Source organism: Telopea speciosissima, chromosome 3, assembly GCF_018873765.1.
Source record: "Telopea speciosissima isolate NSW1024214 ecotype Mountain lineage chromosome 3, Tspe_v1, whole genome shotgun sequence".
Taxonomy (NCBI): domain Eukaryota; kingdom Viridiplantae; phylum Streptophyta; class Magnoliopsida; order Proteales; family Proteaceae; genus Telopea; species Telopea speciosissima.
Window position 1 is genome coordinate 70035433 of NC_057918.1, and position 16647 is coordinate 70052079.

General features: G+C 36.7%; 1 protein-coding gene across 1 annotated transcript; it reads right to left on the bottom strand.

Moving 5' to 3' along the window:
* Window positions 1-15061: 15061 nt before the first annotated feature.
* On the bottom strand, window positions 15062-15740 carry LOC122653899 (basic blue protein-like). Its single transcript, XM_043847854.1, has 2 exons — window positions 15497-15740; window positions 15062-15399 (listed from the first exon to the last, which is right to left on the bottom strand). The coding sequence occupies exons 1-2, from the start codon at window positions 15681-15683 to the stop codon at window positions 15197-15199; spliced, it is 390 nt and encodes a 129-aa protein (XP_043703789.1). The 5' UTR covers window positions 15684-15740; the 3' UTR covers window positions 15062-15196.
* Between the last annotated feature and the right edge of the window lie 907 nt (window positions 15741-16647).

The window sequence follows — 16647 nt, forward strand, 5'->3', positions numbered from 1 at the left end:
ATGCTTGCTTTGTCTTCTATTACATGGATTAACTCATGTGTACTGCCATGTGGCAAATAGTAAAGTGTTATAATTCACTAGATAGTGATGGGGGAAGAAAACCCAAATAGTAAATAAATGGTAGAAAGAAATCAGGGGTCTACTAGTGATATGGTTGGAGGAAGTAGATCAGAATCTGCAGAATCAGCTGATTTGAAATGGAATTGGCCGTTTTTGATTCTGGCCGATTGGTATTGGATTTCAAGGGTTCAGGTCGATTCTAGCCGATTCAGAATCTACGGAGGCTGATCAGGTTACACCAATCCGGTTGCCATTCTGCTTACTTGAACAATGACTCAAAACTGGATGATGGTTCAGTTATCTGGCAAAGATGCTTTCCACTCCACAGCCTTAGGGAGGCTCAGTTCACCTGAGTTACCATGCCTAATTTGCATACTGCAGTATTATTGGGTGTGAAGTTCCACTGATTGTTAGTTGATTTGATTGCCTTAATGAATAATGTATGTGGGTCTCCCATGATTAGACCATTGCAGTTGACACTAAAATTGGCTGATTTGTGGCCTGCTTGGTGAATAAGCTTACATAGCTTGATGAGCCTACTACTACTATTAGGAATGAGGGAATGATATTGTTTTCTTGCCTATCTATCCATCCTCACCCAAAGACTCTAAACCCTTCAACTTTGGTCACCATACATTCACATTATTTGGTGCCAGTGGGCTGAATAATTTGATTTGATCGAGCCGACAATTTTTTTCCCTGATTATTTTAAGGGGCGGGGGGGGGGGAGGGATTGACACGTTGCCCATGTGTATTGATATCTCTCACGCCAAGCCAATGAACATATAAGAGGGAGTGACTCACGATGCGCGAATATAGGGGGTCCACAGTTTTTTTTTTTTTTTTGATAGAAAGAGTGTCAATTTGTGAGAGGGTGTGCACTACTGATAGTGTGTACATCATTTTTCCTTATTTCAAAAAGTCAGGTAAAATATCGGTTTATGTTGTCACAATAGCATCATGTATGCGTAGCTGCAAAATATGTTATGAACAAAGTTCTAAATCTTGAGGAAAAAATGGTTCAGTTGGTAACAAGGCAAAAGTTTTTCTTTACGTGCGAAGAAGGAAAGGAAGACCACCGGTGAAATGACCAATTGATTGAATTTTTGGGTTATCATTACACTCCTACCCCCTATTGACGAAGTCGAAGCCACTAGTCATGCAATTCGATACCGACTAGCATGGGTGAAGGAAACTCTGTTCTTTTACTTTTATTGCAATTTGTAATGGAACTTGCTTTCGGCTTACTATTTATTGCTTTATCAGGGAATGATAACCTTTATTTACTGAGGTACATTTGAGTTTTATATTGGTTCACAAGCTTATTTGACATATGGGAAAGTAGTTTGTGAACATGACTTGTCGGAAGATGAGAATTTCTTTGTTCCTTTCGTAAAAGAGACATGGCAGATAAGATATGAAAAAGTAGACAACTTTGCAGCTTTTCTGGATTTTGTTTAATCTTTAGGATTTGTAAGATGGTGGAAATTTTTTCCTCACATCGACTACAGTAGGTTTCTTTTTTCTTCTTCTGGATATGAAACTTAGCATCCTGAGGCTCAATAATGCAAGCATCAATTCCCACTAGTCCTTTGAATTCAGTAAGTCTAAACACCATTAACAGATGGGGTGAGACAGACTAAATTATTTTGAGAAGTCCTGAATCTTCTAAAAATCTGATACTGCAATCTCTGGGGTTTCAGCTTTAAGTGTTATATTTTATTTGGGGCGCTGTTCTCTGTGCCGCAGCGCAGGCTACGCCCAGGCACATGGGGTGGGCGCAATGACCACCCTGCTCCCCTGAATGGCAGGCCCATGTGCCTGGGCACAGCCTGCGCTGCGGCACCGAAAACATTCTCCCATTTTATATTTTATGAAAAGCTTCAAGTGTTATTATAATCATCATTAGGAAAAGTTGAAAATTGAATCTTTTTTTAAAAAACATTTTCTTTGCTAGCTCTGGAGACATATGGGTTAATCGATGAATTAAGATCTTAGTCAATTAGACTATATCTCAGAGTCTATTTAATGAACTTTGTTGTGTTTAGATTGTTAGACTTGTGTGTGAAAAACATGTGATTGATGTATTTTAAGAGTAAAAATGGGAACACAAGCTTAGGAAAACCATAGTCACAGAGTTGATAATTACTTTAAAAAGATCATAAAAGTAAAAGTACAGTTCTTAAGATCCCCTCTTTTATCTTTGTGCCCCACCATCTTTACTTGGTAATTTCTTTTTCTAAGAAACTTCTTATTATACGCAAACCATTTTGTGGTGTCCACACCTTTTTGTAAAGTAAGGTCTCCACTAGGACCTGCTTCTTTTCTCCCTCAAAAAATCAAGCCATAAAATATTTGGAATATCATTTCAGGTCATTTTGAAGCACTAATCAAGGAATCAAACTTGACAAGATGTGTGTGTGTGTGTGTTTTTCTTTTATCAAAAAACTTGACAAGATGGGGAAAAGGGAATACATAATGAGAGAGAGGATGAATTAGGTCCCATAAATGACAAGGTTAATGATTCATCAACATTAAAGAACATCCCTTAAATCAAAAGCAAGGTATTAAGTCTCTGTAATCTCACATCAATAATTGGGAAAGAAAATAAAAGAGTATTTTGGTTGCTGATTATGAGGAACCCAATGTTATGATTTTATAACAGTCATATGGGGGTTGATCCCACATAGGTTACAAAAGGGATTTGGGTGTGAATCAATATGGTCTTGGGTTCTCTCACCTTATATTAAATTCTCTCAAGATTTATATCAATGGTATCAGAGGAGCTGATCCTCGATCCCAACCCTTGCACGATAATGACGATGATTTCAGAGTAAAGCCTGTGATGGTCAATTGAAGATGGCACCTTCTAAAAGATCCATGATCCTTTTTCTCTTTTGTCTGATCTTTAGAATTAAGAAGAGATTAAGCTGCAAGAAAAAAGGACTTTATTTTTTTTTGGGCATTGATAGATAATTAACTAGGCCTCTTTCTGCAATGGGCTTCCAATCATCCAATGCCATAACATGTGACCTATCTCAATTCCACAGCAATAGAGACTAACTTTTCACCTTTAGGCCTCCAGACAGCTTTGTTGTTACACATTTGACTAATCATAAATTTCGGTTTTAGAGAGTAGATTATAATTGTTTGACTATTAACCAAAGTTTGAAAGCATTATTAAGATACACTTGACAAGGAAAGTAGAATTAGTGCCTACTTTATTTGCCTTCTACTATCTATATATATTCTTTGTGATGACTAACTACAGTAACACCCTATAATCCTTCCAAGGACAACCCCCAACATTTTGGTAAGTGCTGCTTCAGTTTTCAGCTTAAGCTACTGAGAATGACATCACCCTAACATTCATAGGGACAGGGTTTGGCCTATGTTGGGGTTATACGCGTGATTATATATAGTTTTATTGAAAATGACCTGTCACCAAATAAATTATAGGCTTAACTCAACATTAACCCAAATTAAATTAGTACTAATAATTAATAAAGGCCAGAATCAGAAAATATCAGATTTTGAACCAGTTTTGATGGTTTTGAACAGGGTTGGTTTCTGAACTTGATTGATTGACACTTTATAGTGTGGTCTATTCAAAAGATTTTGTGCCATGGCCATGGCTGGAATTCATACCTAAATTAGGTGAATCCACAGCATTTTCTTATCCGAACAACCATTATTTTTCAAAACAAAATAAGGATCTCATTCTCACAGCTAGAGAGATAGAAGATCAGTTTTTCAACTTTACATAGTTCTCATGGCTATGAGAGAGTGGAACAGAATAAAGAAAAAAAAAAAGTGATTAAAAGATATTTTGTTAGCATTTTATGCTTTTCGAAGCCATTCCTTAGACATTTTTTTGGGTGAATAATCAATATATTCAACAAAGCGTAGGAAATAAAGGGACTCTTACAAGAAAAACCAAGGAAAGTCACAAAGGAAAAAACATACATCCATAGACAAAACCACCCTTAAAAGGTGGAAGCAACGGGAGCCACAAGTCGAGTCGGTAAATCCCAAGAATAAACCATGAACCTATTGCGGGGAGTGTCAATATAGGAGTCTTGGAAGGGTTTCACCCTACCTGTAACCTCAGATGAGATTGATTCCTAGATTTGGTGGTAAGTTCTAGAACGCTTAGCTCAGATCCTAAGGTTCCAGTCCATCCAATTATGATAGATGGTCGTCCCAAACACAATCTTACCAATTGAGTCTAAAAAAAAAAATTCCCTATAACGTTTTTCCAAATCCACCTCCACAAGTGATTCCTTAGACTTAAAACCTTCCGATTTGCAATTCCTTAGTCATATTAAAGTGAGAATTGGGTTTCAATGCCCCAAAAGAAGAAAAGGAAAGGAGGAAAAAGATGCACTGTATTGTTACATCACATAAATGGAAAGTTGGACTTGGCCATAAATGCATTATTCTTGATTTAAGAAGTTTTCCTACACCCGGGTCACTAAAAATCATAGGATCATCATTGTTGGGATTCGGGTGTAATTCATCCTTAAGAGCTAGCCATTAAAGAGAGTGTGCTTAAGTTCTATAAGGACTCACATTGAACTATTCACATATTTCGCATGGAACCCCAACAATCTCTCTCTCCATGCAAAAAATATGGGTATTGGTGACTTGAAAGAACAAGTCTTTCACCATAGGTTAAACAAAACAGCTTCCCATGTATTATGTTCTATTTTCTTCTTTCTTGGTTTGATTGAGAAAGGTTTCTCTACCCTGCACCTAATGCGTCATGCGCATCATGGGTTTATAGGTATATCAGCCCCCAAAGACTTGCCTATGAGAAACCCTAAATTATATATTCATTTGATGATTAAAATACCCATATTTTGAAAGGCCTCAAATATCCCATATGCGATTTTGGTTTAAAGGTTAATTTCCTGCTTAAATGCTTAGATCAATAGGTTGACAATGTGCACCAAAACAGTAGGATTTGGGGAGATGCGGGGTGGTTCTGATGGTGGCTTAACTACGGGAAAAAACAATATCTAGCTGACATCACTCTTGATTCCTTGAGTTTTGATGAGAAGAATAGATCCCCTCCCACAAAATCAAATGACAAAATACAAAAATCTTTTCCACCCTAGCAACTAACCCCTCACCAGCTTTCCTATTTCAAACCAAAAATATTTGCATGCAAGCTGAAAACCCTAGTTTGAAAATTCTATTTGGGAAAAAGAAACCTGCCAGATCGTGTAGATCCTATGCTAGATACTAGACACACAAAATTATCGTTCGCCCCCTATGAATTACAAAAATCTCATCCATGTTGATGCCCCTCCTATGTGTGTTCTCATTGGCCCATGCACTGGTGCAGGAGCCATGTGACTAGACATTGATCTCTTGGCCATTGAATTTTTAAAAACAGTATGTTTTGGAAAAAAAGACTCTATCCGGGAGTGCGGATCCTGCGCCCAGACACCAGATGTGGCAAAATGGTTGCCTCGCCCCCCATGAAAGGCAAAAATTCCGTCCCTGTTTATGCTTCCTCGTGCGCTCCCATTGGCCCCCACGTTGGCGTAGGGCCATTCTTCCAGACAGAAAACTCTTCCACTTATATTTTCTTTTTGGGAAAAAGGACTCTGTCCAAGAGTGTGGTGCCTGCGTTCAGACACATGATGGTGCAAAATGACCATCCCATCCCCATGAAAGGCAAAAATCTCACCTCTATTTATACTTCTGCGTGTGCTCCCATTGGCCCTTACACTGTGCAAGGCCACACTCCTGGACAGAAAACTCTACCCCATGTTTTTAATGACTTTTTAAGGTCACCTCATCTAGTAATGTAATATTTAGAAATGTGCATTTGGACACTGACCCGGTTGTGAAACGGGTTAAGGTCAATTGACCCTAAAGTGGAAAGAAATCAATATATGGGTGGGTCAGTCTCCTGACTTTTAGAAAGTGGAGGACTGGGAGACAGGATAGTTGGAAAATTTTCAAGGTCATGTTGAGAAATCCACAACTTGAAGCGTAATCCAAATTTAAGTTGATTGTGATTAGCCAAACCAAACCCATATGGACTGGAAGGTTTGGTAGATTGGTGTAAGATTACCCTTTTATCATCTTATGGAACCGTCTTAACTTTCATGGTTCTTTTATGGGCATGGGGTTCTTGGACTGTTGGTTTAGAAATATTGATTCTTGATTTGTACACCTATACCTATCATGTGGTAGATTGGATGGTCTGAATAAAACTCTATAAGGTGCTCCCAACTGTCGGATGTGCGCTGGACGCCCTGCTACGCCACAGAGGAGCTCCATCCTACACAATTTGTATCACAATCCACTGCCCCATGCATGGACAATTAAAATATAAGGAAAAGAATGCTGCCTGGTCGTGTAGATCCTATATTCCGACACAAAAATGCTTGAAATTATCGCACCCTATGAAATAAAAAATTCCATCTATGTGATGCCTTTACGCATTCTCATTGGCCCCCACACTGGTGCAGTGGCTATACAACCAGACAACAATCTCTTGCCTATATAAATATAGGAGAAATTCTTTGCGTGGGATGTAGGGGCCACGCCCAGACACATGGGGGCAGAAATGACCGGTGCGCCCCCTTGAATGGCTGAAATTACGTCCCCCAATGTGCCAGCATGCGGGCTCTCATTGCTTGTCACGTGTGGCATGACCCCTACATCCCACGCAGAGAACTCTCCCCCATAAATATAATAAGAGAAAGAGAGTGCTACCTGGGTGAGTGTGGTACACTGCCCCTATGTCTGGGCCCAGACACAAGGGCGGATAAAATGATCGCCACGCCCCAGGAAAATTCCTCCTTTCCATGGAAGCGCGGCGGTCATGTCGCCCGTCCCTACGTCCAAACCAGGGTAGCACACTGCACGAGCGCTCTTTCTCCCATACAATAAATAAAAGGGAAATAAAAGAACCTGCTGTACTGTAGGAATTCTCCAGTGGACAGGTTAATAATGTGGATAAAGCATCATGAGTCCTAAAAAGGGAAAAAGAACCATTAATGTGAAATGACGAAAACACCTTTAACATACAGCCTTTGTCTACCGAAGGTGGTGGGGGCACATGCAACCCGTAATGGAGACATATCCTACTCCTTCTCACAAAAAAAGAGAATAGCAGTGATAGCCTGAAAGAGAATACGATGCTTTGCTTTCTGAGTTTTAATTTTTCATTTTCTCCTCAAAAAAGCAAAGCAAAAAAAAAAAAAAAAAAAAACAATACCCTGCAAGGAATCATGAATGTGTTTTTCCTACTTAGGGTTTTCTAAAGTCAAAGAAGGGAGATTTCTTGAGCAACCAACCAAACAAGAAAAAGCCACCACACCACACCATCTCTTCCTTCTCTCTTTCTTATACAAAGATACACTTGGCTTTGTCTTTCAAGATTCTTAATTTATTGCCTACCTATATTACAGGATTACCCAAGAGGTCTAGAACATGTTCTTGTTGTTTGACCAATGTACCCCTACCATTTTATTTCCTTACCTCTTTTCTTCATTCTCTCCCTTGTAGTTCCTCTTCTTTTGATTGTGAAGTTGGTGTCAATAGCTCATCAGTATATGATCATAGATTTTGAACCTAGATTTAGAGTAAGAGCCTCCTTTGATCCCCCCCCCCTTGGGTGCTTTAAGAGGTTAAAGTGATGACTACATAGTTCAATTAAAATTGTTTTCTCAATGTTGATCCATTTCTCGGGATGGATGAAATACTATGATCATGGGATAAACTCTTGAAGCTCAATCGAATTTTCATAATAATCATGCATGAAAAGTTTAAGTTCTTGTTATAATATGGATTAAGTACTTGTACAACATCGTGAAGTTGAGCGCTAGCTAGCTTTGGTATTAGGTAATAATAATATGGATTGAATCCTCACATTACAACAACAACAACAACAACAACTCAGCCTTATCCCATGATATTGCCCTTCATTAATCAGTTCTATTCAAAGTCATACTTGATAAAAGTCTTATGCTATGCATGTCTTTCCTCACTTCTTCTAGGGTTATTTTAGGCCTGTCTTTGGTTCTTTGTATTGAAGTATCCCAAGGCCTCGTTGAACATGACAATGTCACCTCAAACGACTTTCTCGTAGCTTATCATGTATCAGAGCTACTCCCAAATTAGCTCTAATATGACCATTCTTTACTTTTTCTTTCCTAGTTTTTTCACACATCCATCTTAACACCTTTATCTTCGTTACAATTTATTTATTTATATGATGCTTCGTAATTGCCCAACATTCCGCCCCATGGTGGTACAACTGTCCTATAAAAAAGTTTTTACCAAGTAAATATTAAGGCAGGCAAAAATTAGTCATCACAATCAAAATTTTTTTGAACCTTGGATTATACTAAGAAAGGGATACTCTTGTAGTTTAAAGATACGAATAAGGGTAATCTAGGGATTTGTAATATCTCTTGAAAACATTTTTGTATATACATATATCCGGCCATGTTGTTAAGTTGGTGCTTGGTTCCTATCATCAACAAATGCGGTTCGAATTTCAAAACTTCCTTTCCATCTACTTTAGTTGAAGCTTCTCTCCTTTCCTTCATAGCCTTGGTATTCTAACTAGTTAATGGATATTGATCTCTTGTGGTCTCTTGGGGGGTGGTTTCTAGGTAATCCTGATTGCATGGCAGCAATTACAACATCAATCGAAGGAAACTCTCACAGATCACAACCTTTGCTCATGCTTTTTCTTGGGCTTCTCTTCATCATTCTTCTCTTAGCTCATCCTTCAGACCAGTCCAGGATATTGATGATGTCTATGTCAGCTTCTTCTTCTTCTTCTTCTTTACCAACAGAAAGGCTTCTCTCAAATTCATCCACCACAAACACTACTACATCTCAAACCACCATGAATTTGCATCCAAAACATACCAATAAGGGTACTCATACTTCATCTTCTTCATCAAATTCTACTAGTAAACAGTTTGAAGCAGGTGAACATGAAGTTCCAAGTGGTCCAAATCCCATCTCCAACAAGTAGGTTAGTAAAGCTTCATCATCATCAGCATCATACACCGCCGCGGCGCGCGCGCTGTTATCTTTCATCTGATCATCAGCTCCTTCACTTCTTCTGGAAATGTATACCAAGTTATACTTTTTCTTTCTTTCTTTCTTTTTTGCAGTATTTGTATGTACTTGTCTTATATAGCATATGAGGGTGATATATTGGTATTGTTGTTACTCTAGAGATCTTTGAGAGAGAGAGAGAGGAATAGAACATGAATTAATGTAAAATTTCACAATATATTTATATGGGATTGGTTTGGTTCATATATTAATTTCTTAGTTTTTTTTTTTTTGTTTGGAGAACAAAACCCATCTCTCAAAATCATTAAAACAACCTTATTCAAATTTTTTTTTTCTATTTAGTCAAACCAGATATTAATTTCTTAGTTAAGATTAGTGTTCTTATGAGATATCAGGGAGGTTCTCTCTCTCTTTCTCTTCCAATTTGCTTCAAAGTTCATGAGGAGTGGATCAGATCAGGGGAGGAGAGGGAGATAAGATAAGAATATGAACCAGAGGCAGTAGTGGTGTCAGATCTGCTGCAAAATCACCACCTTTTGCTTTTGTCTTCTAAGACCCAAAAGTCATGAATTATGACTCATGATTTGGTAATAATAGTACCAATCCCTATTATTGAACCACCTGTAACTAATCATCATGTGCTCTTGATGGTCACAGGGAAAACAAAATTGAAAAATCTACTTTGACTGTAATTTATAAATCTTTACCTTTTGGGGTCATACAATGGACGGTTGGTGATGTTGTTCTCTCTATTGAGTCAAACCATAAATTAGCTGCTCATGAGAGAAATGATATTGTCTTTGACTTACATTATCTTATGATCATGAGCTGATGATTATGAAATCTCTTGCTGAATTAATATTTCTATGTTGATTTGATCAAAAATTTCTTTTGGAATTGCTCCTTTAATGAGTATTCTCAATATTATAATCAAAGAGGACTTAACTTCCATGTCTAGTTGCAAGATCCATTTTTTTCTTCTTCTAATATTCCCTTGAAATTTTTAGGGAGAAATAAACTAGGGCTGTGTTTGGTATGCATTCTAGGTTGGTTTTGGATTCTCGGATGGTAAAATTAGTTGTTTTTATTGTCTGAGAATGCGAAATCAACTTAGAATGCATTCCAAAAATGTATACCGAACACAGCCTAGATATGGAAGTTCAAAATACTAAAGTTAATATATTTGTGCAAGATCAACAAAAGCTCATGAAAGGGTTTCTTATTTCTCATTAATGGGTGCAGTTATATGGTTTTTTTTTTTTACAATCATGATAAGTACAATCATATGATGTTAATAATTTTTCTCTTCAGTGGTTTTAACCTTAGATAAATGGAGTCAATTATAGTTTACCAAAAAAATGGATTTGAATCTGGTTAATATCCTACCCCAACCAGATGGCATGAATCTCCTCTTACACCAGTTGGTAATAAGAGGCCCTTCATTATAAGTATGTGGCAATAAGAAGTGAGCTGCAACAGTTGGTATCTCTTCGCACATGGTGATTTGATTCTATGATTGGATTGTGGGAAGATTGAATGTCATCATCACTAACTCCCGTCCCTAATAGTTGAAGATCCGAAATACCCTTCTCTAGTCCATTCAGAGGGTCAGATCCTGTGGATGAAGAGAAACTGGGTCCTTTAAGTTACTTGAAGCTACCTCTGGGAAACGACACAACTGATTTGCCAAGAAAAACAAAAAATATCATGTTAATTAGGCTCCACTTGTTCCGGCGTAAAATTTTACTTCAAAATTTTCACTTAAAAAAAATTAGATGTAAAATTTAAATGTTGGAAAGTGTTGCAATGTTTGTCTTTTGATGAGAACAAACATTAGAAAACTTTTTAACATGTAAAATTTTTCAATTTGAAGTAAAATTTGCCGCGAAAAATTTTTCAGGGAAAATTTTACGCCGAAACAAACGGAGCCTTAGGGAAATATAGTGTATATTCCTTCCATCCCATAAAGACTGCTTGTTTTGTAGATTTTCTATATCCCAATTTGATTATCTATTACAACATTATATGCTTTAGAATTCTCTTAGTTCCCTATACTACCTTTAGAATGTTTAATGCATAAAAGAGTAAAAGAGGGATAAAGTTGATGCATTAATCCATTGGAGAATAACCATTAGTTAATGAAGGGATCTCTTCTTAAAAAGTGAGAGTTGTCAAACAGGACAATCTCTATGTGATGGCATAAAATGGATGGTCTCTAAAGACTTGCTTAGAAGAAATTTTGAACCCTTTATTTATCTCTTTCATCAAGAATAGAGAGAGTTTTATATTACATGAGATGCTTGAGCAACAAGCAAAAGAGTCCAAGATAAAGAAGGAAAGTATAGGGTAGAGGAAATACAATTAGAAACCAAATAGGAAACAAAACCTAAATAAGAAACCAAGAGATATACACAATCATTAAGCTGAAGGGAGGTATCGGACTTACCTCTAACAAGACCGTTTAAGATTTCCCTCTCATCAAGGTGGGTATCAGTTAGACATTCTCATCGTGCCACAATTTATGCTGGTGTGGCTCATAGGCCACATCAACTTACTCTCTCCCACTTGGCCTTTATTGTCACATGCCAAGTAAATGATTTAAGTTCAAACTAAATGTGTGGCCACACAAAACTTATTTCAAAAGGGAGTATCGAAATGTTTGCGATAAAAACTTCAACCTTCGAATCATGATAGTGCATATCCATATAAATAACACTTCCTTCCATGTATCACGATAGAGTCTCTTTCTCAAAACGAATCTTCATATGGTAAACGAGACCTTATTGAATCAACCCAATGGTGATTTCAAGTTTCAACAAAATTTCCTTACAACCTTATGGGCAACTGTTTTTACATAACTTAATGTGTACACCAAATACATTCGCAATCGATAATAAAAATAAAATGTCAAAAGGCTTCTTTTGAAATCATAAACTGTATTTTGCAATGTCTTAAGTATGATCTCAAAGATCACAAATTGTAGATTGAACAATGTCTTAAAATTTTTTTTTGTAAGCACTATCTAAAATGTAACCTTAAGTATCATAAACTACATATTGCAACAGTTTAAATATGATCAATCGCTACTCAACGATCCCAAACCTTAATTGCCGCAACATTGTCACAGAATACCTGAATAGGTCTTTCAATAGAGGGTATCACCTCAAGATCTTAACCAAAACACATGAGAGCAGCCTCATCGTATGCTAACAATTTTGCATCTGCAATTAAAAAAGCAATTTTAGGTTGTTTAAAATTTGTCACGGTTGAGTGTCACCCTTAAAATCCTGACCCGATAGAGCGTCACATTTCTCTCCCTTAGATTTTACCAGGTAGAGAGTATTAGATTTCTCTCCTTTAAAATTTGATCCGATAGATGTCCCAATAGAATGTTACCTTCAAAACCTAACCCGTTAGAATGTCAGTTAGGGATGTAAATGGATAACCGAAAATCCTCGGCATTCATATCCGTTTAGGGACATCTGTATTTGTTTAGGGTATCCGGAAAAAAAAAATCTGAATACTCCGATAAAAATCCGTCTGAAAAAAAAATCCGAATACTTAATAATAAAAAATTAAGTAAATAATGATCTTAAGGGTTTTTGAAGATTCAACGGGTTCTAGAATATGAGGAAAAGAGAATCATGATCTAAGAGATATGGATTGAGAGTGAATTGTATCCACTAGGGGGAGGAAGGTCCGAGTAACGCAAGACATAGATGTACGGATGGTCGAAAATCTGAATTTGATCCGCATCCAAATCCATCCGAATCCATTTAGAGGTATCCCTATTTGGCTAGGGAATATCCGGATTCGCTCACATCCAATCCGTTTACATGCCTAGTGTCAGTCTTATAAATGTGACCTAATATAGTATTAACCTTGTATATTTAACCCATTGAAATGTCAGCTCAACAAATTTTCAGTTTCCTCTCCCCATTCTCAATCATAATCAATCTATAGCTAAGGATCTTCAACCTCTTAGTCAATTTCCCCTGATATTTTTCTAGCAATATCAACCATCGAAACATATTCTGCCCTTTGTAGACCTTCAATTGGTAAAATCCAACGGTAGGATCATTCCTTTACAGACCTACTTTTGGTAAAATCCAACTATAGGATTCATCATAACAGTACCTTGTTTTCAATGATACCTATCACATATTAGTATAGTGTTATACATACATGGGCTCAAAACAGTGTTTCTAACTATGAATTTAATTAAAGCCCATATAGAAAGCCCTTAACTAAAAACCCATTCCCATATGGTTTTGACAGACCAAAACTAGGTTCTATCATCATCAACCTCTCTTCTTTCTCTCTCTCTCCCCCCCCCCCCCCCTCCCCTCCCCTTTTTTGTAGAAATAATGGCTAATTAGCCACTGGGCAGCGACATAAGACACACAGACACCAAGAAAGGGGGGGTTCACCATGCCCAGAGGCGTGCGGCCAGCCTGCGCCTGCTAGTACTGGCAGCCTCCCCTCTTTCCTCTTCTTCTTGCTTCTACTTCTCCTATTTCTTCTCTTGTATTTCTGCTAAAACCCCATCTCTTCTCTTCCTCTAAATATTTTTTTTTCAAATAAACCCAAAATCAGAAATGGAGAGAGAAGACCTACCTCTTGGAGAAATCAGATCCCTCTTTCAGCTTGGACACTTCAAATCCTTGCTTCTTACTCCTTGCCTCCAAGATTTCAGCCCTCAATTCACCCAAATTATATAAATTAAGTTTAATCAGTGTTCTTGACATGTCATAGTCCATATGTTCATAGTTTGTCATAACAATGCCTAATTTACATATTAATCATAAAGCACTCACATTGAAATGTCACCATTTGTTTGATAAAATTCCCCAATCAACATTGAGAGTAATGTAAGCACTATATATAGTTCCATATTCATTAGACATTCCCATTTTATTCATATATTGCTTTATGCCACAGGTATTAGGCCCTTATTTAACCGAATAAACCCACATGCAATCAATTATTATACCCCTTGAACCCATTATTCCAAGTGAATCATAGTAAACCCAATTTCACTTAAATTGAACCCATATGCTTTAATCAACCCAACTAATTTAGGCCCACTACAAGTCATTGTTCCTCTTTTGGGCTGGCCCATGCCAAACCCCATTAATTCATATTAAACCCATGATTTTAATATAAGAATTATTTCAAAAAATCAAATGATTAAATAATACAGTTTTTATGATTTTTGACAAATCTAACGACATCAAAATAAATATTATAATATGTAGTAAGAAATGGGGAATTACATCCTCCCCCTTATAAAAAATTTCGTCCCCCATAATTTGTACATATATAATTATAGGAAAAAGACCTCTGTCTAGGAGTGTGGCCTAAGCCAGCACTCCTATGAGTCTATCGCTCTCCTCCCCATGTGAAAAGACACCTTTGTCCCCTTGTTTTAAAGAGGAGAGAGATAGACACATGGGAGTGCTGGTGTAGGCCACACTCCTGTACAGAAAACTGCTTCCCTATAATTATATACCTCCATCGCTAATTCGTTAAGTATAATAATTGGATAAATTACACATCACCCCTTGGTTTTCAAACGAAACTCAGATCACCCTCTGATTTTTGAAAAAAACTCAAATCACCCCCTCTACAGTAACGATGTTAGTCTGCTATTAGTTATTGGTGTGAAAGGACTATTTTACCCTTGTACTAAAACATTAGAATTAAATTTATAATACTACCCTTCCTTCATCTTCAACATTGGTCAATGGTAGTTTATGGATTTAAATTTATTTAACTGGTTGACATCATCACTTATCAACATAAAACTAACAGTAGGGACTAATTTGTCATATTGGGGTCTAAACCAGGGGTGATTTGAGTTTTTTCAAAAACCCGAGGGTGATCTAAGTTTCGTTTAAAAACCAGGGGGTGACGTGTAATTTACCAAAAACAATGTTGTTCACATAACATTGGACATTTCCTTTATTCAATTCTAAAATGGTCTAGATCATAGAAAAGCCAATTTGATCATCAAAATACAAGTTGAATATGGTAATCAACCATATAAACATGAAAAATATTTTCTTGAATTCCTTCAAATCACATTGATGTCAATCTTCATTCCCTTATTACAGTGCCCCGAGAAACCACAAATGAAATAGTTATGTCCTGCAGCTAACAATTTAATCGAATCATTACCGCTAGTGAAGGTCTTAAACCTTGAGGAAACTTGACAATTATTGTATCCATGGATGTCTACCTCCACCACATTATGTAATGACGTATCGTAGTTGAAAACTAAATCACAAGTACATATAAAGTTAGCTATGCAATCAAAATCAAAATCAAAATTTATGCAGAAAGAGTCAATGTGGTAATGGTTAAGTTATCCTACCAAGTGTGTCACCTACAGTGAATGTCTTCTCACTAGGCCAGTCCCTAACATTGAAATTCCAGCCCAAACTATCACCAACGATGTAGGTAGCAGCATATGCGATCTTGAATGGGATGAAGATGCAAAGCAGAAGAGCGATTGTTGTTACTGTAACTTGCTTTGCATTGTCTCGTCCTTGGGGAGCCATTGTAGCACTTAACAGGGAAAGGAGATGGAAAACTATTGTACTTTGGGACTCTAAGTTGAAGAATGAGTTCAAGATTGATTGCCTTTTTAAAATGATTTTGAGGAACTAATATAGATTTGGGAGAAATCTTGAGAGGAAACCTAATTATGAACTGTTTTTTTTTTTTGGTGGTAAATATCAATAAATGACTAAATATATGATTCATGCACCTACAATAAATATAGTCTAATTTTGTGTGCATATCTATCTTAGATATTTTAAGAATTGACAGCTTGATTGATTGCCTTTTATATAGATTTTGGAGAACTAATAAATATTTTGGGAAAATCTTGAAAGGACACTTAATTATGAATTTTTTTTTTGGTAAATATCAATAAATGATTAAAGATACATGCAAAAACCTACAATAAATATATAGTCTAATTTTGTGTGCATATCTATCTTTTTTTTTTTTTTATAGAAAAATCAAAACAAAACTTAATTAAACAAAAAGGAAGTTACATTGTTTTTATAACCATACTCTGCCGCTTGCAGCAGGCAGAGGTAGCAAGATCATTTGCCACTGAAATAAAAGTCCCTTTTCTCTTAATAATATTTACATTAGAGAAATGGTTAAGAGAAGAGTGAATGTCCCACCCGAAAAAAAAAAAAAAAAAAAAAGATCTCCCATGGCAATTTGAAAATGTCCTTTGTAAGCCATCAGACCACGTCCTCACACTTCGTCCAAATCTCCAAGCTCTTATTAGTCAGCCTTTGATGAATCTTAAACCTGATAGAAGACCTTTTATTTCTGCCTCCTGAGTTATTCCTGTGAAACCAAAATCCATTTAAGCAAAAATAAAGGATTGATTTAAAATTTCAATGCAAGCCCATCTTGCTTTACCAGATTTGGCTAAGAAGCTTCCATCAAAGACTAAAGTCAGGACTTAGGATCGCGTGGCTTCCAAGTAGTCCTTCACGTATA